This window comes from Symphalangus syndactylus, chromosome 8 (genome assembly GCF_028878055.3).
Source record: "Symphalangus syndactylus isolate Jambi chromosome 8, NHGRI_mSymSyn1-v2.1_pri, whole genome shotgun sequence".
NCBI classification, from domain to species: Eukaryota; Metazoa; Chordata; class Mammalia; order Primates; family Hylobatidae; genus Symphalangus; species Symphalangus syndactylus.
In genome coordinates, this window is record NC_072430.2 from 73,009,397 (window position 1) to 73,034,253 (window position 24,857).

The following is a 24,857-nucleotide window of genomic DNA, read 5'->3' on the forward strand; positions in this document are numbered from 1 at the left end:
ATCATTCACTAGCTGTTATGTTCTTAGGCTTCTACTGCATTTTTCTGAGCACATCCTGAAGTAGAGAGAGCTTTGATTGCATAAATTACATGTTGAACAGACAATGTATCCTGCACGACTTCTGTTTATTCTGCCAAGAGAAGACAAGCAGAAAGAACAGTGCTCTGATTTTAGAAATTCACTTTTAACGGAGTAGCTGTGGCACTGATAGGGTGAGTCCGGTCATGAAAACCTATTGGTGTCTAATCTATGCAATGCTTCCTTAGAGAGTACAAATGGAAACCACGGTTATGTTTTTTTCTTGTATATGCTTTCATTAAATGCTTTTTAAAGACATCTATTTATCTTGCTCCATGTTGGAGTTTTCTCAACACAGTCATCTTCTTTCCGAATCTTCATCCCACTCTTTCTGCTCATCCTGAGTACCTTGTACTAAAGCAGCCCTGCAGACAGCTCTTCTCCCACAGCCCTGTTGTAATCAACAATACCAGGTGAGTAGGAAAATGCTGCTGCCAATTCTCTAACTCCTTGCTCCCCAAAGTGTGGTCCAAGACCCTGTGGCCTCACCCAGAGCTTGTTAGAAATGCAGAATCTCTGTGCGTGAGAATGGGCACTTGAACCAGGTCTCCACGGGATTCTTATGCACATTCTAGTTAAAGTAGCACTGCCTCAGTTCTCTGTAGACTCCCTCAAGGGAAGGCAAGCTGGTTAAAATGTAAGAATTAGTGAACTGGTGAGGTTCCCGTATTTGTTTTCCTGGCTACGTTAAGGTCTCATATTTCTCCAGAAGAGGCAAAGCCTATAGCTGGGACCTCAACATTCAGACTTACTTGCATTTGGGGAGGTCAGTCTCATCAAAATAGCAATTTCCTCCGTGCATGCACCTGCATGGGGGGGGCAGGTTGATAGGCAGTTCGATGGCTGCAGGAAGGGAAAGCCATGCAAGTGTTAGTCAGCTGTACTCAGCAGGGTGCCCACACCATGCAAACCGGCCCGGGTTAGGGGTGGGAGGAGGGGCGGGCCAGCCAATTAGTCTCCCTGTCAAAGCTTACCTTCCCCTAAGTCCAGTGAGTTTCCTTAAGGTCTTGGAGGGTAACATTCATTTAATGGAAAGAAAGGGGGCAGTTTATAGAATTTTCCCCAAAAAACAGTGGAGAGGTACTAGACTCTGGAGCACATATATTAATAGTTACAAGAAACTAGTGGTAAAATAATCTCTTAAAACGTTCACATTCTCATTTGAAGTTTTCAGAATTCTCCTCCGTGAACCCAGTTAAAATCAAGAGTTTAATGTAGGCCCACCTTGAAACTTCAACTAAAGACACCAAAGCATCAGTAATTCATCAGTCCACAGGCAGTCACATAGCTACAGATATAGAGATATTTGATAGGCAGCTAGCTAGAGAGCTCCTGAGTTTTCAAGTCCTCCCAAACTGCCCTTACTCCAAGTCCCTGCTCCCAGCTAGGCCTGTACATACTCCCAGGATGTGCCTGATGGGGAATTAGTGCTTCAGTGTCTTATATGTTGAAGATGCTTAATAAGTGTAGGTCACATGTGTATATTATTTAAAGAGTCGAGATACCCTCCTGGCTCAGTCCTTCGGTCTGAGTCTCTACTCAATGTTCACTGTATCAGACAGGTCTTCCCTGAACACTATCTAAAGGAGAATCCCCACCCACCCCATCCTCATCCCTCTTCCCCTGCCTTCATTTTCTCCATAGTACCACATGACCTACTATATATTTATTGACTTCTCTATTTATTGTCCTCTTAGAATGTAAACTCAATATACACAGGGGGTTTTGTCTGTTTTGTTCAATTCTGTTACCTCCAGCACTTATAACAGTGCCTGGCACATAGCTGGCACTCAAGAGATCTCACTGGACTAATTGCTTAGTTATTATACCAGACCGAGGCCCTATATGGAATGACTGCCACCATTCGTGTGCTTACTTCGGTTAAAGTTCTTTAAAACAAGAATCTTAATAAAATCCACTTGGCAAAAAGTTTAAATGAGAAAAGTAGTAGGTGAGGTGACAACCAGGACCACACCGCTCCTACGATGTGAAATTGCAGTAAGTGCAAAACAATCTATCCACGGCATGGAACAAATCTCAAAGCCTGAAATTGTCATTTTGTTCCAAATGTGGCTCGAAATATTGGATTCCTACCAATATTTCCCCAGTAGCGCTGGGATGAGTGCAAGAGTATAGGGGAAGAGGGGAGACAAGAAGCAGTTTTTTCTCCCTGGATTCATTCCCTAAACCTGCCAACTCCTCAGTCTGTTTGGAATGAGTCAAAGGGTGGTTCCTGGTCTAACTGCCTGCTCCCCCTGGTGGTAGAAGGTGGTTAAGCGTTTTCCTTTCCCCATCAGCTAAAACTGGGGAAAGGCCCCGAGGCTGTGAGCCATAAAATGGGCCGCTAGTGAATTGCAGGATGACTTTTTCACAGGCTTTTCCAGCACCAGATGCTAGTTAGGGACACGAGTTATTCGCCCCCATCCGGCTTATTAACTCCTTAAAAGAGTCATTCAAAAAAAGTCTTGCCAAGAATAGATCACCCACAGCGTTTGGGACTAGAATTAAACCACAGCTTCCTCATGCTGGTCTTCATCTCCTGATAATATAAAGCACTTTTCAAAAGGCAGCCCTTTTTCAGTTGTCAAAACTGAACATGGTTCTCTATCCTGAGGAGCTACAGTTAAGGTTGAGTGGATTCTGGGGCAATGGGAATCCAGCTTGAGGTAGAGGTCTTATAAAAACTCACTCTTCAAAATGTCTTTACAAAACAACACAGCAATAGATTTAGGGACACTGGGTCTATATTTCTGCAGATCTTAGCAAATAATTCTCAGCATTCACTGGAACACAGTTCTGTTTGCCCCCTAAGTCCCACTCAACTCTGTTCACACCTCCCACATCCCTTATCCCTCCTTCCAGCCATCCCCACTCTGCTGCAAAGGATCCAGCATACAGGGATTCTTCTGACTCCTGAAGGCAGCAGAGGAGTGCTCCCAGGCCCCCGTGGCTGCTCAGGCAATGCTCCTACCTGCATCACACTCAGTGGTGCTCCCCTCTATAAAGGTGGAGCCTTGGGGACAGGCGCAGCTGTATCCTCCAGGTCTCAGAAGGCAGAGGTGGCTGCAGATCTGTTTGCAAAGGTTGGGCACTGGAAAGCAGATAAGAACAGCAGTTAGGTCCTGACAGAATGAATAATGTGAATACGCAGCAACTGGAAGTGGCTCTGCCAGGTGACAGCAGAGCGTAGGCAGCCTCTCCATACCTCTAGTCCACATGTCAGCTGGCTACTCACCCTCATTTACACTATGATCCCTGCCACCACACTGCACTGGGATAGTCCCTCTCTGGGCCACTCACATTTTCTATTGGCATCACTTATCTTCTCTGCTGCCCTGAGAGGTTTGGAAGGTGGGTATCTAGTTCACTGCCTAACCTCAAAATCTACTCAGTGCTAAGCAACTTGAGATGGTTCAAAAGACCAGTGAGATCCACATGTTATACCAACATTTGTCACTACCCAAAACTGGACAGATCATAACATATGGTCTATCCAAAGTATACTGGATGTGATTTCCACCCCAACCCTCCAAGGAGACATTTCTTCTGGGGTTCAGTTACCTTAATTGCAAGAAAAGGGAATTTAGAGCAATGATTCCTCATAATCACCTGGGAGCTATTCAAAACTATTGATGCCAGGCCAGGCGCGGCGGCTCCCGCCTGTAATCCCAACACTTTGGGAGGCCACTTTGGGCGGATCACGAGGTCAGGAGATCGAGACCTGGCTAACACAGTGAAACCCTGTCTCTACTAAAAATACAAAAAAATTAGCTGGGCGTGGTGGCAGGTGCCTGTAGTCCCAGGGAGACTGAGGCAGGAGAATGGCATGAACCCGGGAGGCGGAGCTTGCAGTGAGCCGAGATCGCAGCACTGCGCTCCAGCCTGGGCAACAAACCAAGATTCCATCTCAAAAAACAAACAAACAAACAAAAAAAACCTATTGATGCCCATTCACAGAGATTCAGATTTAAATTGGTCTGGGATAGAGCTCAAGTATTACCATTAAAAGCTCCCTAGGTAAGTCTAGAATCTTATTAATTCTACCTTAGCATATATTATGATTTATCCAAGGGTTGTACCGGAGTGGATAATCTTTACATTCCTTCTCAGACTAAGATTCTGTGATCCTGATTGTCCGTCATTCAAGATGTAACCACAAAGCATAGCTATAAATTAGTAAGACATCTTCCAAAAGCCTCCATCAATATCTGTCTCATTACCATTTCGTCGGCCCTCCAGAGTGGAGCTTTTCAAACTTGAATGTGCTACCAACCACCTGGGGAATCTTGCTAAAATGCAGATTCTGATTCAGAAGGTCTGGGGTGGGCCTGAGAGACTGCATTTCTAGCCAGCTCCCATAGGATCCCAAGACTCCTGGCCCATGGCCCACACCCTGAGTAGCAAGGGACTGGAGCAGCGGTTCTCAAAATGTGGTCACTGAACCAGCAGCATCAACGTCACAGGAGAACTTGTTAGAAATGCAAATTCTCGGCCGCCCCGTCTGGGAAGTGAGGAGCGCCTCTGCCCGGCCACCCCGTCTGGGAAGTGAGGAGCACCTCTGCCCGGCCGCCCCGTCTGGGAAGTGAGGAGCGCCTCTGCCCGGCCGCCCCATCTGGGAAGTGAGGAGCGCCTCTGCCCGGCCGCCCCGTCTGGGAAGTGAGGAGCGCCTCTGCCCGGCTGCCCCGTCTGGGATGTGGGGAGTGCCTCTGCCTGACCGCCCCGTCTGGGAGGTCTACCACGGAGGCCAGAAGCAATGTGGGGGCTGGACGTGGTGGCTCATGCCTGTAGTCCCGATGTTCTGGGAGGCCGAGGTGGGTTGATCACTTCAGGCTAGGAGTTCGAGACCAGCCTGGCCAACATGGCGAAACATGAAAAATACAACAGACAAACCTACCAACCAACCCAGCGACGACAAAACATACTGGAGTCATACTCTAATTTTTTCTATTTTCCTCCCTTTCTGATCCTTTATCCCACTTTCTTTTTCTTCCTCTTCCTTCTCCTTCTTCTTTGTCAAATAGAGGATTGAGTTATTATCATTGATCCATACAAAGTCCCTCTCTCATTCATTTTCTTTAATTCCCTCTCCCCATTTCTATTCCCCGTCTTCCCATGTGCAACCTTCCTAATATGTTTGATATGCATCTTTTTGTTTGTATGTATTTTTAGAGAATGTTTATTGTTTTGTGTGCAAAAAAAATTAATTAAAAAAAAGAAATGCAAATTCTTAGGCCACCTCAGGCATACTGCATCAGAAGTGCAACAGATGGGGCCCACAATCTATGTTTAACAAGCTCTCCAGATAATTCTGAGGCATGCTCAAATTTCAGAACTCTTGGTTCAAACAAGCTGGGCTGGGGCTGTACTCCCCACCCCATCCCCACTCCACCAGCACTTTCCAAAGGAGCCACCCTTCCCTGAGCATCAGCTGGCTGAGATGCTTTTCCCTCAGGGGCAGCCTCCACACTTTCCTCTGCCTTCTCCTCAGGGTCCAGAGGCGGTAGGGAGGGGAGATGGCCTGTCCAGGTGTACTGTGCCTTCCTCTCCTACCTTTAAAATTGCCAAGTGTGGGAGCCGCAAGGGCACTTAGGACACAAAAGCTATTCTATTGGTAGGGTCTGGAGTATTCTGGAGTGTTTTGGAGAGAGGTGATACTACTTCCAAAACAAGGAAGCCATGCCCTAGAAAAGGCATTTGCCACCCCTGTCATCTCATGGGAGTCTCAGCTTTGAGTTGCAATTTTTCAAGGCTGATCAGGGTCGTAAAATATCAGCAGACTCAAGACGACCCCGGATTCCACCCATGGCTCACATATGGGGACAGGAAGGGAGTAACTTGTCAAAGGCCACATATCCATAGCATTCAACCTGGGACTTTGGCATACTGAATACTGGGCCAATACAGCAAGATGCTGAGTTTTGGGTTGGATAGAATTGAACCTAAAAATTATTTCATTTCTGAGATTAAAACTCACCCATTTGTTATATGACTTAGGCACACAAGTTACTAAATCCGTCTCAGCTTCAGTTTCTTTATTTGAGATGAGAATAAAATGTCTTTATAAGGTTTGCAAGGTCTTTATAAGGTAATTGAAGTAATAGATGTCTGAATTAACACTGAAGAGAGAATTTGACATAAGAACTTAGTAAAAGGCTATTTCCTTTCCTCATTTCCCTTTGCCTTTCATCTTGCTCCATACACTGCTGAAGGATGAATGAGTGCACAGGTAACCTGAGGAAGCAGGGCCCAGAACTAGGAAAGAGAGACAGAGGGGAGCGGGTAGGAATGCACATGACTGGCCATTTTAAACTAAGACCTACATATCTCATGTTGACTTGACTAGCCTAGCCTTGCAATGGGAAGGATAAGATTTCTGATGCCTATGAAACCCATTTTGTGACTTGTTAACCCAACTCACACTTAGCAGGGGACTGATATCTGCTGGATTCTGTGGCCTAGAAGTACATATCCATAACTCCAAACAACAATGAGGGCTAATATATTTTTACTTACCTGCTGGTGGTTTGCATAATTTCATTTGACCTCCAATTTTATCTTTCTTTGGTTAAAAAGGTTAAAACGTCCCTCTCCCCCAGCACATGTACATACACACATACCCCTTTCACGCACCAAGAGATTAGCCTGTTGTTATCTACTGCCATCTTCCAGCAATATAGCCATTATTTTGAAATAAGGTTTCCAAGTAATGAGGAGCATCTTATACCAAAGTTGGTGATTACCTGACTTATTGTATCTGAGTTGATGAAAGATTCGAACTTGAGTGAGCCAAGGGTTCACTACCAGCGTTTTCTCTTTCTTTCCTTGCCCAAATTTATTTTGTTTCCATACTTCTCCCTTTTCCTTAGATATCCAGTATAACTGGTCTTCAAAGATGTCCAGGCTGTAAGGGTTCATTGCTGCTTACCCACAGGGGAAAAACAAAACAGAAGGTTATTGAAAAGAAAACACCCACTACACCCTACTACTACTTCTAGATCTGATGTCATTCTGCTTGAATTACTCCCTCATACAATGCCTTGAAGCTCTGGGAATATTCAGGCTGACTATAGATACATGGGACTGTGAAAGTGTGCTGCACTAGGAGGTCAAGAGGATAGGAATTAAACCACATTGATGTCACCACCCGACACCAATCACAGGGCCCTAGCTCACTTTCAAGTTACTGATTTTATTGCATTTTTGGAAAACAATTTACATGGCAAGATTTTATGTTTTCTTTTGAACACAAGACATCTATCTGACCAAATAGGAAAAATGTGATATGTGCTGGGTCATTGCAATTCTGCAGAGTCTGAACAACAACAACAAAAAATATTCCTCTCCTTCTAGATATTTACAGTTGTGCATACTGGGCAATCTAGTAAAGTGAAAATCAATGTGTCCAGAAGTGGTTAGACATGAATTAACATTGATATGATACACATGAAACCACCTCTACTGGGGCAACCTAACAGGAAACCCAGTTATTTCAATATCTTCTGCTGAGAAGCATTTTTTTTTAAGTTTTATAAAAAGGACAAAAAGGATTTAATTATTGCTAATGAACCCATCTGCATTTAATTCAGCAGGTGGGAGTTGGTGGGGTGGAGGGGTGGTATCTAAAAAACTATATAAGCCATTTCCTAAGAGCAGGGCTCCTTCTTGAGAAAACAGGCAAAGACATTAGAAACATATTAATTATTAATTTAATATATTACTTCCTAACTCATTTCTAACCTTCCTTTGCAATGACTCTCCTATCAGTCCCATCACATTTTATGGTTTCAATAACGTCCTCCTTGAAGTCACTCCAGTAGAGTCGGTCATTGTTCAAATAATCAATAGAAAGGCCAGTTGGCCAACCAAGGTCCTCGAAAACCAGGATGTTGCGGTCCTCTCCATTCATCCAGGCAGACTCGATTTTAGGTTCCTTTCCCCAGTCAGTCCAGAACATAAGCCTATAACAGAAGATTTCTTCACTGTAGCATCTCACCTGGTAGGACTTCTCCACTACGGCAGAGCACAGGGCATTACCTACAGGGAAACCAGCTGTTTATCTCAGGGACCTGGGTGCTCAGTGACACCAGTTTTATATTTTACAGAAGATGGGGAGCAAAAATAGGGGCACAAGAGCATGTATGATTTATCCTTCTTGAAAATTGCACCTCCTTAATAGAAATTGGCCAAAGGATGCATATTCAGACCCTTGAAAATGCATTATGAAAGCTGTTCACTCTTCAAGAAATATTATTGAAGGCCTGTGTGAGAGGCACTGTTCTGTGTTTGGGATCTATCAGAGAATGAAACATACAAAACATACAAAGATTTCTATCTTCATGGAGCTACTCTGTTGCCCAGGCTGGAATGCAGCGACATAATCATAGCTCACTACACTCCTGGGCTCAACCGATCCTCTCATCTCAGCCTCCTGAGTAGCTAGGACTACAGGCATGTGCCACCATGCCTGGCTAGTTTTTTGTGTTTTTAGTAGAGATGTGGTTTGACCAGTGCTGCCCGGGCTTGTCTTGAACTCCTGGACTCAAGCAATCTGCCCACCTCAGCCTCCTAAAGTGCTGGGATTACAGGAGTGAGCCACCACACCCGGCAACTCTTTTTAAATATGTATTTTGCATCCAATTAATAATTAATTGTAGAGCAAAGGTCTATGTCAGCAAAGATGATCTGACATTGAATTACCTAGACCAGGGACTGCATGATTTCAAATACCTGGAGAGGAACGGGTATGTAAGATGAATGAGGAGAGATCCTCGTTGTAAATATCAAGCAATGGGGAGAGCAAGACCCTGTGTAAGTGCTCCTGTCAGTGCCCAGGAAGGCAGACCTACCCAGTGTAATCCGTTCCTCTGATTTGCAAAGCAAGAAATACAGATTTTCTTTCTTTTCTTAAATTTTAAATGTCAGCACTATGTTAAAAAAAAAAAAAATCTTAAAGCTCTGTGTTGTCCCAGCCAAATATGTCCTATGGGCCATATTTGGCCCACCAGCCGCTGCTTTGCAAGCTCTAGTCTAAACCAGTCATCAGGCAGAGACCAAGTTTTAAATTCTACTGATGAATGCATGGATTTTAGACAAACTGGGCTCGGGAAAAAATGCAGCCAGGGACCTTTAAAGTCTCAACAACTGGTAAATACCACCTTGTTTGGTTTTCATTAAAAAGGACACACGTGTGAAAGCTAGTCGCAAAGAACCACACACTGTAGGATTCCATTTGTAGGAAATGTCCAGAATAGGCAAATCTATAGAGACAGAGAGCAGATTAGCAGTTACTGAGGGCAGGAAAATGGTGGCTCAGAGGAGCAGGGTTTCTTTGTAGGGTGATGAAAATGCTTTAAAACTGATTGTGATGATGGATACACAACTCTGCATATACTAAAAGCCAGTGAATTGTACACTTTAAATGGGTAAGTTGTATCATACCATACATAGCATATGTGAATTATATAAGCTGTTTTTTTAAAGATAATAAGCCAGGCGTGGTGGTGTGCAAGCAGAAGGCTGAGGCAGGGGACTGCTTGAGCCCAGGAGTTCAAGGCTGCAGTGAGCTATGATCATGCCACTGCACTCCAGTCTGGGTGACAGAGCAAGACCCTGTCTATATAAATAAATTAATTAATTCAATTTAATTTAAATTAAAAAGTACTAAATTACTCAAAACTAAAAAAAACAAAAGGTAGGGAATGGAATGGAAAAAACACACAAAAGTTACACAGAATGATTTTTGTTTCCTCCATGACTTCGTTTATGCTATTCCCTGAGCTTCTGAACAGCTGGCCTGGCTCCTTTGCCTATCAGTACCCAAGACAACCGTCCAGGTTCCATGTCAGTCCCACTTTCTCCGAGAAGTGGCCCTTCTCACTCTCACCCACACTGACCTCACATGTCACATACTTTATCACTGGTTATACTACCAGTGGATCCCAACCTTCAACATTCAGTTCAGTGCTACTTTCTCCATAGAGCTTCCCTGGACCCTTGTAAGGTAGGAGAACTATCGCAGTGTTTTTCAGCAGTTTCCTCATGACAATTCTCCCTTTCTATCTTATATTATAGTCAACAGTTGCTGTCTAAAGGAGCATGGTGTTATTTTACCCATCTATGTAAATAAGGGATAGAAACCTATGACTAATTTATAGATCCTTTGTATGATTCAAATGAGTTTATATATGTAGGACACTTAGCAGAGTAGCTGGCACACGGCAAGAATATAATAACTGTTGGCACTTTTCATTGCTGTTGGTGGTATTATCAGTAGTTATCATCTTCATCATCCTTTGGACCCACTGGCACATCTTATACCACAGAAGCTGTAAGAAGGTTTAACACATCATATATGCTTATGCTTATAAAACTTATGGATGATGAGCCTTTCAAATGGATCATGAAATGAGGAAGTTGTAGGTCAGGTCTGGAGGCCTTAGGCAGTGAAACCCTTTCTCACTCCTTTCTTACTTCCTATCCCTCACAGGACTACACTGAGCCATTCCAGAGAGAAAGGAATTACAAAGACTAAAATAAGAATTTCTGGCCGGGTGTGGTGGCTCACACCTGTAATCCCAGCACTCTGGGAGGCCGAGGCAGATGGATCACCTGGGGTCAGGAGTTCAAGACCAGGCTGCCCAACATGGTGAAACCCGGTTTCTACTGAAAATACAAAAATTAGCCTGGTGTGGTGATGGGTGCCTATAATCCCAGCTGCCAGGAGGCTGAGGCAGGAGAGTCACTTGAATCTGGGAGACAGAGTTTGCAGTGAGCCGAGATCACGCCACTGCACTCCAGCCTGGGCAACAGAGCAAGACTCCATCTCCAAAAAAAATTTAAAAAAAAAAGAATTTCTATGAAAAAAACAGTGGAGGGATATCAGAGTATGATCATAATATCAGATGAATTTAAACATTAGTTACAGAGGAAAAAATTAAACGGCACACTGGAAACAGTCACATCATTCACACCATAGAACACACTGCATCTCTTTGCTCCTAATATATTGTGTAGATAAGATATAAGCAGCAATGACTAATGCTGAGGACAAGTCCTCATTACAGGTTAATCTTATCAGTCAAGTATTTTTCATATTTCATTGCTGAGTTTCTGAGGGTATGATTTAACATATGAAATATAACAGAATTAAAGTAATAACAGCTCATAGTGTTCTACCTACAAATACTGGCATATCTACAGAGGGCTAGAGTGGCCCTGCCAAAGTAGGAAAATTATTTGAGGTCATTCAAAAAACTTTTTTAAAGTGTCACTATTCTGAAGCTAAACTAATATGTAAATACCAAGTCATTTCAGCTTAGTGATTATTCAAATAAATGTCTTGAAATGTAGAGAAAAATAACAAAACTTGTTCCCATTTACACTGAGATGATTTATAGGTAAACTGCAAATTGGAACATTTGTACAAATGGATAATATATATTTATACATGTGTCATTTTAAATATTTATATATTTTGGATATAAATGTTTAATTTTTTAATGAAATATGACCAAATCCCTAGCTGGATTTCAATGAATGAGTTACTTTAAAATATCCAAATGAAAGGAAAAACAATTCTGTTGAAACCTTCACTTAAAACAGTTATATCCACAAAAAACTTTAGAGTTCAGAGCTCTGATTTGGCAAGGAATCCATGTAACCAGAAAGATTCTCAGATGTGTTCTAAAGGAATTTCCCCATCAGAAATGGTTGGTTCTATTTGATCTCAAGGGCATGTTACAATTCTTGAAACAGTCATAGATACTTCTCCCAAAAACCTGAAGGGCACAATTTCAGTATAACTAGGAAAAAACATTATAAGAAACATGGAATTTGATGAGAATCCCGGGAGAAATATCTAGAACACTGAAGACTTCTCCAAGTACTTACCCTAGTTTGGGGTTCACAGCAATTGCAGCTGGTTGATCCAGGTCAGTGGAAATCAGCCACTTTCTGTACCTTCCATCAAGTTTAGCCACCTCAATTCGTTTATTCTTGACATCCGACCAGTAAATATGCCTGAATTCAGAAGGACAAAGTTAAACAACTGCAAAGCCTAGAGTAATCATTACAGGGTAAGTGGTTTGAATATGAGAGCATTTCGTTTGAAAGTTCTGGCTGGTGAGAAAGCTACTCAAGATACCTATCATCAGAGCATAGTCCATCTCTCTTGTGGGACTCCAGCCAAGGGAACATCTTTGGCAGGTTACACTTGGAAGAGTAAGGAATTGAGGAGACTCCTGCCCAACAGCCAAAGCACCTGAATCACACAGGATCCGCAATGGAATTAACTCAATTCCAAAGACTAAACAGGAAAGTCAAATTTCCAATCTGTTTTAACTACAAGCCTGTTAATACACAAGATGTGGATTGCTCGTCCCCAAGATAACTACCATAGACACAGCAGTCAGACTGGCCTCTGACTGGCATTATTATTATACATGGGCTTCTAGGTAGAAGTCATAAGGCACCGTGGGGCTGGTGCCTTAACTCTGACTGCCCATGAGTCTATTTCCTCCTCAGGAAAGAGCACCGTTAGAATCAATAGGAACCTGGTGTCAGCTCAAAGATGAGTGGAAACAGCCTTTCAAAATAACAAACTCAGCAAAACTGTCCTGTCTTATTTCCACTTCTGAGGCTGCAGGTCTCAGTCTCTTACAAGCAGAAAAAGTTCCACCACTTTCTTAATTCTCTTATTCATTAAGGCTGAGAAAGAGGTAAAACTTCAAACAAGAAGACAGATCTGCCATTCCCTGGTTGGTTTTCAGAAGAGAGTGTTAATGTCTGGAGTTTTGAGTTCCTGACTCTAGCAACAGTACTTACTCTAAGGCCCTGTTTCTTGACTGACAATGCTGAAATGAGTCTCCTGTTAGCCTGCAGGTACAGTGGTACCCAATTAACTTCTTCAAAGATGCTCAAGTCTTCCAGGAACACCAGCCACATTTTTTAAAAGGTGAAAAAGAATTTACACTGAAAATAACTATCCATTCTCCAGGAGGGCTGTGACTCCTGAATCTTCACCCCTCAAACATGTTTGCATTATTAGTTCATTTTCAAGGAATCATTTTCCCACCAATGTAAGTCAGTGCAAACCTCTTCCTTGAAGAATGAGCTTACTAACTTCTCCACATCCGTTTGTACCTCACATACCTACCTGATGATAACCCTACTTAAATTCTACTTAAAAACCATCCAAAATGTGTGGCTCTGGTCCCTGGGCTACTAGAAGGTCCAGAAGAACAGAAGAGACTGACACTTCTATTAAATCAATTCCAAAGACTAAACAGGAAAGTCAAATTTCCAATCTGTTTTAACTACAAGCCTGTTAAAAACACAAGATGTGGATTGCTCGTCCCCAAGACAACTACCATAGAAAAAAAAGTTTCATCTCAACTGCTTTGCCGGGAGAATTGTGAGCCTGTCCCATTTCTTCACAAAATGAACAGTGCTGCCATACTGAAAGTTAATTTTGGAATCCAAAACTCTGTTGGCAAGAATGCTATTCACTTACAGTAAATATAATATTCACTATTATATGTAGGATATAATAGTGAGTCTTGACCTAGGTGCTTTCCCAATTTTTTTCATGGCCCACAAAGAATACAGGATATGATAATGTCTCCACGACATGCTGGGGTAAGTGGAGGTGGTTGCTGAGGCTTCAGCAAGCCCAACCATTGCCCAGCTGCACCCATGGCTGAGTGTACTCACACCCAGGACCAGACTCACTCATGGGCCATGGAGTGCAGTACAGAACTCTAACCAGGAAAACAGAACAGGTAAGGGAGGGAATGTATGGCAAATTTACCTTCCAACCCAGTCCACTGCTATTCCATCCGGCTGCATTACATATTTCAGTTTCAGGTCAACTTCCTGCACAAGATTATTGCGGCCAGATTCAAAGTTGGGGATGTAGGCACGTTTGATAGCACCAAATCTAGAGCCCTCCGCTCGCACAGTGTAATACACAACACCTACAGAGGAAGACACACAGGTCAGTTTCATATCAAGAGCATCAAGTAAAGGAAGAACAGGGGTCTAATCAGGTGAAGTACTGTTCATTTATTGACATCTCTACCTCCCTCCTCACTATTGTTATAATATGAATAATTCAATGACATCAGTATAATCAAACCTTAAAACCTATCAAACTTGAGCTATGAGCTACAAATGCTTCAACTGAGAACTTAGTGAGATTTAGTCATCTCTATTTAAAAGTGATTCATTTAAACGTATTTCAACAAAGTGCTTATTTACTCTTATAAGGATCAAGTTCTAGTTTCCAAAACAGAATGTATAGAGATAAACCAGGGCAGGCTGTTGAGAATTTGAAAGCATACTCAAGATAAGATGCAATAAAGAAGCCATGTCAATGAGAAGTCCTATTTTATGTACAGACAGAAGGATGGTGGACAGCACGCATGTTAAAAGCATAGGAAGACTGTGACTGTAGAGGGATGCACTGGACACCTGCTGCTTTCCTAGGTATGCATCATTCTTGAAAAGTGTATTGTATTGCATGAATATGCATGAAAATACAACAATAATAAATCCTACATTAGCATAGTTATTGATAGTTTTCAAAGCCTTTCATATCTACTATCTCATTCAATCTTCAAAACAACTCTCAGAGGTAAGCAGACAGAACGAGATTACTACTTTGATTTTGTAGAAAAAAAATTGAGATTCAGAGAATCGTTACAATTATTTAGGATCACAAAGCTAGTAGATAAGGGAGACTGGCATAAAAGATAAGTTTACAGGCATAGAAGACAAGTTTTCTGACTCCTACCCTACTGTCATCTCCCCCAACACCAGATAGAGCCAAGAGAGATTCACCAATAAGCATTATTCATCTTTTTCCTTCATTCAACTAAATTTTTTGATCACCTACCACATAGAGTGTACTAGATGTTGGGTTAGCTGCTAGGCATTTAGAGATAAATTAGATTCAGTCTTTGTCCCCAAAAAGCAGATGTCTAGAGGATAGAAAGATATTATGTGGTCAACTAGCTATATAACTTAGAGTAACATGTGCCATAAAATGACATAGGTTCATGGTGAGCAATCATAGAACCCTGCCAGGAGGAGTGATAGAAGTTGTCACAGAGGTGGTGACATTAAACTGGGTCTTTGAGGTCTGAGTAGAAAATTTCAAGGCATACAATGGTAGGAAGGAACAAGATCTGCAGTATCAAGGACAAGGAAATTTCAAAATACAAGAAGATGTGAGATGGTCCAGAAAGGATAAACCCTAGTGATGGGAGGAGTTTTGGAAAGAAATTAGGAAAGCTTGGCTGGGATTCAAGGCCACGCTAAGGCATCAGGAGCATGCTGGATTGGAAGACTTTCCTCTTCCACTAATGCAACAAAATTCACTCATTAAACAATAAATTCTTTAAAAGTCAACACCTTAAAATTCTATAAAGTCACTTAATATCAATGAAAGATGCCAAAGTTTATACTCACTGAGGCCTATGCCCTCAGGATCCCAATCATAATCAACAGCTTGGATATATTCCTCATCTTGAAGATACTCTGAGAACCTCTCAGATGAGAGATTATATTTTCGAATTCGGACATTATCAGGCAGTAGCAACAAAGGAGAGTTACCTGTAAATAAACAAAGGGCTACTTTATCTGTTTGAATTATACTTTCCTTATATAAAGAAGGATATAAAATGCACAGTATGTACCTGTCCCCTTTTTAAAGAAAATGAGTTTTTTTTTTTTATTGTACTTTAAGTTTTAGGGTACATGTGCACAACGTGCAGGTTTATTATATATGTATCCATGTGCCATGCTGGTGTGCTGTACCTATTAACTTGTCATTTAGCGTTAGGTGTATCTCCTAATGCTATCCCTCCCCCCTCCCCCCACCACACAACAGTCCCCGGTGTATGTGATGTTCCCCTTCCTGTATCCATGAGTTCTCATTGTTCAATTCCCACCTATGAGTGTGAACATGCGGTGTTTGGTTTTTTATCCTTGAGATAGTTTACTGAGAATGATGATTTCCAGTTTCATCCATGTCCCTACAAAGAACATGAACTCATCATTTTTTATGGCTGCATAGTATTCCATGGTGTATATGTGCCACATTTTCTTAATCCATTCTATTGTTGTTGGACATTTGGGTTGGTTCCAACTCTTTGCTATTGTGAATAGTGCCGCAATAAACATACGTGTGCATGTTTCTTTATAGCAGCATGATTTATAGTCCTTTGGGTATATACCCACTAATGGGATGGCTGGGTCAAATGGTATTTCTAGTTCTAGATCCCTGAGGAATCGCCACACTGACTTCCACAATGGTTGAACTAGTCTACAGTCCCACCAACAGTATAAATGCGTTCCTATATCTCCACATCCTCTCCAGCACCTGTTGTTTCCTGACTTTTTAATGATAGCCATTCTAACTGGTGTGAGATGGTATCTCATTGTGCTTTTGATTTGCATTTCTCTGATGGCCAGTGATGATGAGCATTTTTTCATGTGTTTTTTGGCTGCATAAATGTCTTCTTTTGAGAAGTGTCTGTTCATGTCCTTCGCCCACTTTTTGATGGGGTTGTTTGTTCTTTTCTTGTAAATTTGTTTGAGTTCATTGTAGATTCTGGATATTAGCCTTTTGTCAGATGAGTAGGTTGTGAAAATTTTCTCCCATTTTGTAGGTCACCTGAAGAACATGAGTTTTTATAGGAATCTGACTATCTCTGTTAATCAATAAAGCTGACTATCCAACTTGGTTACAAAATCCGTGACTTGACATTCTCCACTTCAAGTGGGAAGCTAATATGTCTCTTAGGGACATTATCAGTTCTTTATTCTTTGTATTCAGTGGTAGTTTGGAACAAAGCTAGACTGAGAACCCTACATAGAGTCCTCATTTTCACTGAATTGTTTTTATTTACTGACATCAAAACAGACAAGACTGCAGACATTCTATCTCACAGAAGAAATACTTTTATAGTCTTACTAAAAGTTTACCAGAAAACTCTCATTCCTTACTGTTTCCTGACAGATTTTATGATTCTTTTTAGAGGTAATCAGCTCTATGACCCAATTTAGCTCCTAGCTAATGACAAAATAAACCTTGCTTGTCCTTGATTTAATTTTTTTAACCTAAAGCAGATACTTAATGGTGACTCATCCCAAGATGCACTGTCTAGAATTTGTTAAGTTTAATTTACTTGCATAATGTCAATTGAATCCAACTTAAGTAACTTTTAGAAGTTCATTTTATATATTTCCTCTATCTTGACATTATGTTTTACATGACTATTCCAATTTGTTTCAGTCATGTCCTTAGTTAAAGGATTTAAACATTTAAAAAATTGCTGCTTAATTACCAGACCAACTGTTCAAATGCTTTCACTCTAGTTTTCATTCACTGTCAACAGTGTTTTGAGGGTAAAATATGTAAGTATGCGAGTCAAATGTATGCTTTAAAAGCTCAATTTGTATGAAGAAATTGAACAGCCATTTTGGCCATTTACTCTTAATTTACAAAATAAAGTACTATTTTCTTATCAAGTTCCTTAAACTCTAGTACAAACTTCAAATTCAAAATAAAGACCCATGCCTCTTAACTAGGATATGATGATTTAGATCAGCCCTCTGGAATTTGGAATATAATACTTCTGAGTTACATTCTTTCTCTGTTTTTATCAGGCCTGATTGTCAGACACTGGCATCAACCTAAAATGTAAAACTCATGATTGAAGTTATGACTGTGCCAGACTCCTTTCTGCCTGTGATCAGTAGTCCATGAACAATACAAAATGGATATGTCCTTGATTTGCCCCAATTCATGAGCCCTTTTGGACTATTGGACCTCAAATCTTATTCTCAGTGGAGTGGGAGCTAGAGGGCCTTGTTACCTTCCTTTTATTGATGACCATCCCATAGGCAAGCTTTTGTTGTTGTTTGAGTCTTAAGAAAGATGACATCTTGTCCACTTTTTGAAGTTTTTGTCAAGGTAGACAAGAGGCTAAATCCATTATAATAAGTAACACCTGGCTCTTGTTTTAATTGCTACATATTTGTTGGGGGATGTAGCTATTGTTTTAAGCTGGCAGGGGAAGAGACAGAAGGAGCGACTAAAGAGGTGTTGGAAGAGAAGCAACTGGCAAGTTTAAAAAAAAAAAGAAAGAAAAGAAAAACTCTGAGAATCTAAAGTTTCTTTCCTCGTATAGTGTACTCAGCAGTATTTATTTCCCCAAAAGTCAATTAATCCCAGCATGAACCCATCATACCCTCAGCTGCACATCGTTTTCCAGGGCGGTCACTCATAGATGTGAAGCCATCAGCACAGACACACTCATAACTTCCTTTGGTATTTCTGCAGTGCTGGGGACAAGTCCCAAATTGCTCACATTCATTGATATCTGTAGGCAAAATAAAACCAAATATGCAACATCTGCTCCCATCCATTCCTTAGAGACTTTGTTTCTGTTTAAATCCATATTCACCAGCAATGAGGACCGAGAAGGGTACAGATGAAAATAAGCAATGATACAAACATTTGTGAAACACTAAGTTTCAGATACTGTTTCACATGCTTTCCAAATATTTTCCTTGTTTAATCCTGCCAAAAGACTTTCAGAGGTATGGACGATTAAGCCCACAGTCCCAAAGCTGATAAGCAACGGAGACAGGATTTAAACTCTATGACTCTGCAATAGCAGAGCACATTTTCCCTTTCAGAAGGCATATGTTGTGTTGTATTGTTCGGTGTCCCTTCACTTCTGCTAACCAGCTTCAGGAACAGGAGTCATTGATTTAGTTTTTCAATTGAGTTCTTAAGCTTCAGGTCCAAAAGGAATTCTTAGAATCTTCTGACTATGACATATCATGAATTAGAAACAGTAAATTCAAATACTAAAAGGCACCTAAAATCATGCTCATCACTCACCATCTTGATAAGCTACCTTCTGACTCCATACCTTACAACTCATCTATGTCTGGCGTAAGTAGGCGTGTAATAAATACATGTTGGTTGTTTGACTTACAATGAAGAAGGTAAGACTAGTTTGTTTTTTAAATTAACTTTGATTTCACACACTGGTGCAATAAGCAGCCATCATCACCAACGCCTTCATCATTGATATCAATTCCACAGACTCTTCTGAGCACGCAGTATCTGACAAGCACTTAGGTAGGCACCAGTCAGATAGCATGCATGCAGGTGGGGGAAAGCAATTCTTGAGTAGTTTAATGACCTAGAACCACGAAACCACGAGTATGGTACCATTAAGGGAATTAAACAGTGATTTATTTAATAAAGGGGAGTGGGTGGAGAACCTTAAATGTAAAGTTCACCCAAACAGGAATTGGAAAAAATATACTCTACCTAGACAGGAGGTTCTGTCAAAAACATTGGTTTCGAACCCAGCTGTACAGGAGCAGATAAATCCTCCTTCATTTAATTGGGTACAATTTTGCTCGCATATATTTTCAGCACATGTTCTTTCTTTTCCTTTATCTGAAAAACAAAATCCCAGCATTACAAACCAGATCAGCCACAAATAACAGTCAAGTGGTGTATCAAAAGGAGCACCTACTCGTCACCAACTACAGGACATCTTGAGATGACCCCTTTCCATAAGCCTTTGAGAGGACAGAGGGCACTGGGGGAGTCTGGATTCCTATTTCTGATCGTGGCCTGAATACCATTTAGATAAATGCATATAATGTCAAAACTTTGAGGCAATTTTCACATTATATGCAGCACTCCCAGGCTCATCCTCAGAGCACCCAATTCTGGGCTCCACAACTACGAAGCCTGACACTCTACAGCTATTACCACCTGCTCTACTATCTTTAATCCTATTGCAAATAGATCGATAGATAGAGGGATAGATGATAGATCGATAGAGAGATAGATAACAGATGAAAGAAAGAAAGAAGAAAGAAAGAAAGAAAGACATGGATACAGATAGGTTAGAACAAAGTTACAAATAGGAGGCAATTATAAAATTTTAAGAAGACTCTTTGCCTAACATTGACCAATTGATTAAATATATATATATAACACACACACACACACACACACACAAATATATATATGTATATCAAGTGTTGACCAGGGTGCAGTAAAACACATAGAGTTCTAAGTCATACAACTGCTCTTAGAGCCAAAAATTAGTACACAAGGAAAGAAATCTTGTACTATGTATGTATGCATCAAGGACTTTAATATTCATAGTCTTTTACCCAGTTATTCCATGTTAATGAATTTTCCCTTGAGAAGGAATAAAATATACAGTATAATTTATGTTTAAGGATTATAACAATATTTATAATAAGAACATTTGAAAACAACTTGAATGTCTGTTCAGTGATAGGGAATAAATTATGTTATAGTATAACAAAACTAAGACATTACTGATGCACCATAACTTTATGTAACACTAAAATAGAATATGTCTGGAACTTACACTGACATGTTATTAATTGTAAGATATATATCTTGGTTTCAAAGATGTTAAAATATAAAAAAATACATCTTAGAAGCAATAAGTTATTATCTACATGATGAATTGCTATGATTATTAAAATTTATAGTTTCAAATGATACTTTGACATGGGAAATATCTATAATAAATTGAAAAAAAGACTGAAAAACTCCATTTAGTATAGAATACTTCTTAATTTTTTAAAATACTAAGAAATATTTCTTACATATACATATGCAAAAAAAAGATAGCAAAAGTACACCAAACTTTAAAGGTTAGTTCTCTTTTAGTGATGGGATTCAAATGATTTTTACTTTTGATTGTTATTGAACATTCACAGTAAAAAAAAAAAAAGAAAGAAAGAAAGAAAGAAACTCATAGTTTATTTTTGTAGAGCCCATATAAATGATCCTTGTTATTCTGATCCAGATGTTCCAAGACAGACTTTTAACAGCTCACACTTTACCCTAACACTTCATTGTTCATCATCGCCCCAAGATCTTGTCTCTACCAACATCTATCCAAGCCATCTGGCTTTCATCTTTGTCATTCTTATCAGTTTGCTTCTTTTATCCTCCATCTATCCCCAAACCTAGGTCTTACAGAAAAACTGGTGAAGATGAACATAGATAGTGAGTGATAATGGGGGAAAGAGAGTCAGTGGTTATCTCCATTAAGGATTTAAGCTTCATCTACCTCTCAAATAAAAAGTCTTCTGGTCGTAGGCTTCTGAGTATTTTAGCCAAAGAGACTGTGGTATCTCCTGGTTCAATTCTTTCAAATCAAAATAGATTTATATCTATCTGTCTTCTACAGTATGCAATGAGGTGAACTTAATCACTCTCAGAGTCCTTTAGGATAAATGACCATATCAGTATATGTGGTCTGAGTAGATTAAAAACACTGAGTTTCAAAAAGAAAAATAACCAAAATAAAGTACAATGAAATTCAATGGAATGCTGCCCTTGGAGTGCAGATTTCAAAGCTGTACACATGAAAGTCTTATAGTAAAGATCCTAGCCTTTATTATAGAAGCTGTTAACAACTGTACATTGTTAAAACATCTATTTAGATTTTCTATTTTTTTCATGAGCCATTTTCAGAGTTTTGTGTCTTTGTAAGAATTTGTTCACTTCACATAAGTTGTTTAATTTATTGCCATAAAATTTGTCACAGGATTTCCTTACTGTCTTTTGAATTTCTGTGAGGTTAGCAGTGATATCCCCTCTACATTGCTAAATGTTATTAACTTGGATATCATTGAGCCAGTCACATAACCTCCATGGGTCTCACATGCATCACTAGACTTTGTAATTTCCTCCCCGCTCTGAAATCTATAAAGAGATTAGGAGTCCCAGGAGTCAAGAATTTCTGGACCAACTGATCCACTGAATGAGTCACACTTTTGTGAAGCAAGAGTCTTTTTAACAAGAGCAGAAACCGCACGACACTGTAGGATTCTTCCTAAAATGTGAGGGCTTTCTTATCATTGTTTTCATTTGAAAATGATCACCGTTTTAACCCATATAACTGATTTCCCCAAACCCAAACATATGGCACTCTATTTATAAAAGAAATACCCTACTTTCCGTTTTATGAAGAAGGAATAAGAACTACCAGAGAAACAGCAAGTCAGTCTATCTTTATGATCACATAAATAATATTTGCAACCTGAGGTTAACTTCTTTCCTTTATACCTGAATGGTGCTAGAAAAAAATGCTAATGCATTTTCATTCCCGAAAATTTGCCAAGACAGTAGACTCTAGGTGCTGTTACTACAAAAATAATTTGTTTAAAGACAACTATGTTAGACATGGATATGTTAATTTGCTGGACTATAACATGTCACTATATATAAGAATATCAAAATGTCATGTTGTACACCTTCAATTTTAAAAAATCGAACCATGTGTCTCAAACACTTCAGTGATGCTTTTGGAGAAGAAGAAGAGGAAGGAGGAAGAGGAGAAGGAAGAAGAAGAAGGAAAAGAGGAGGAAGGAGAGAAGGAAGGAGAAAAAAAAGAAAGGCAAATAAATTAACAGCACCCAAGAACAAGTATTTTAAAAAAGAATTCTATGCCTCAAATTATTAGCCCAGAGAAATAAGACTGAATTCCATATCACATATCCACTTAATATCTGAAAAGAGAGGCTGCTTCCATACCTGAATTAATGTTTGTGCTACATATTTCCTTAAAAAAAAAAAACTGCTACTAATTAAATGCCATTTGAAAAGAAAGTACTGTAGTCTATTTTAAGCCACCTGTCAGTCTCTTGGAGTCAGAACCCAAACCTGCCATTCAGTTTTGCAAATTCTATCATGTTCAGGCTTTTAAAATATTTAATCAAGTCACTTCATTCTGTCAATAACTCCAAGTCCCACAGAAAACGTATGTGAAATAAATGGCAAGCCAACTCCATATAGCTGGTTATTCACACCCCTTTGGAACTCACGCAGGAGAAAAATTGATAGAAAATCCTTTGGATGCCTCAGAAAAAAATCAATTAGAGCCCGGGAAGTTGGAAGCACATGGGGCTCACTAGGATGACTAAGTCACAGGCTTTTAGAGTTTGGAGAATGGCCTCCTTTTTCCTGTGAGGAAACCAAAGGCTGGAGAGGTCAGTATGCGCCCAAAGTGGCACAGCTAGTGGCAGGGGTCCAGAGGCCAGCCCTCCTGACCCGGACTTACATGACCGCTCCATTTCTGCCTCTGCCATTCTGTGTGACCACAAGGAAGTTACTTAAGCTCTCTGAGCTTTATTACATAGACAATAAAAGCAACTCGACGGGGCTAACTTGAGTAACACATTAAATAACGTATGTGAAAGCACTTTATGAGTCATAAATGGACTGCAAAGATGTGACTTAGTAACATGTCATTTTTACATTTCCATCAAAATATTGAGCTGGAATTGTTCCTTGGTTATGTTCATCATCCTTGTCCTACACAAAATGCTCCCTCTACTTCCTTTTTTGTTTGTTTGTTTGTTTGTTTGTTTGTTTTGGGACAAGGTCTCGCTTTATTGCCCAGGCTGGAGTACAGTGGCACAATCACAGCTCACTGCAGCCCCTACCTGCACTCAAGCCATCCTTCCACCTCATCCTCTTGAGTATCTGGGACTAGAGGTGCACACCACTACACCCAGCAAATTTTTGTGTATTTTGTTAAGACGGAGTTTCGCCACGCTGCCCAGGCTGTTCTGGAACTCCTGGGCTCAAGTGATCTGTTTGCCTTGGCCTCCCAAAGTGTTGGGATTATAGGCATGAGCCACTGCATCCAGCCACTCCCTCAACTTTAAAAATAAAAATAAATGTCCCTTCCCAGGTCCCCTGTGGCGTTCCCTTCTTGATCAAACACACTCAGAAGCTTTTTCAGGTACCAAGGATACTGCATTTGGCTTAAGATTTATATATATATATATATATATATATATACACTTTAAGTCCTAGGGTACGTGTGCACAACATGCACGTTTGTGACATGTGTATACATGTGCCATGTTAGTTTGCTGCACCCATTAACTCATCATTTACATTAAGTATTTCTCCTAATGCTATCCCTCCCCCATACCCCCACCACAATGTGCAGATTAATAAACAAAATATGTAGCCTTAAAGTGCTAAGAGGTACCCAGTGAACTGGGAAAAGGATGTGTTCTGCAGTGAAGCAGACCAGAGTTCAAATCCTGACTCAACCTCTTAATGACAGTAAGACCTGGCCAATTCATTTAACCTCTAAGTTTGTTGCTCGTTTGTATATAAAAAAGAGATAATAACACCTAACTCATAAGACTGCTACCAGGCACGTAGAATGTTTGACACAATGTCTGGTCTAGAATAAGCACTCAGTCACAGCTAGCTATGGGCTTGACTGGAATTCAAGCAAAGAGTAAATTAAAGAGAAAATGTGGTCAGTGTCTACATTATGTTATTGCATGTTTTAATTAGGGAAACCTGAGTTACTACAATGAACTATAAAAACAAGTGTTTACTTACTGCAACCAAGTTCATCGGACCAGTCACCACAGTCATCGGCATCATCACACACATTGTCGTGTGGAATGCAATGCCCATTGCCACACTTATATTCATATTCCGTACAAGGTTTAGGGGTTGGTTTTCTACCTGTAATGTAAGAACAAGTTAAAATCAAAACTTTTTCTTTTATGAAGCAAGATACTTCCTTCTATGACAGAGAGAGTTTGTGCTTACCAAATAAACAAATGCTTCCCTACATTTCCCAGTCTCCCTTGCAGCTAGGTTAGGCCCATGTGACCAGTTCTAGCCAATGTACTGTCAGTTGGAGGTGCCATGTGTCACT

The 24,857-nt window shown here is 40.3% G+C and overlaps 1 protein-coding gene across 1 annotated transcript in view; it reads right to left on the minus strand.

Annotated features, from left to right (window-relative positions):
• LRP2 (LDL receptor related protein 2) overlaps positions 1–24,857 on the minus strand; it is a 227,289-nt gene that overhangs the window by 12,800 nt on the left and 189,632 nt on the right. Inside the window, exons 63-72 of the mRNA XM_055289622.1 lie at positions 24,533–24,661; positions 19,430–19,561; positions 18,333–18,464; positions 15,547–15,690; positions 13,886–14,051; positions 11,968–12,096; positions 7,816–8,036; positions 6,819–6,995; positions 3,050–3,169; positions 831–921 (exon numbers count right to left, since the gene is read on the minus strand). Coding sequence (XP_055145597.1) covers positions 831–921; positions 3,050–3,169; positions 6,819–6,995; positions 7,816–8,036; positions 11,968–12,096; positions 13,886–14,051; positions 15,547–15,690; positions 18,333–18,464; positions 19,430–19,561; positions 24,533–24,661 — 1,441 coding nt within the window. The remainder of the gene's footprint in view (positions 1–830; positions 922–3,049; positions 3,170–6,818; positions 6,996–7,815; positions 8,037–11,967; positions 12,097–13,885; positions 14,052–15,546; positions 15,691–18,332; positions 18,465–19,429; positions 19,562–24,532; positions 24,662–24,857) is intronic.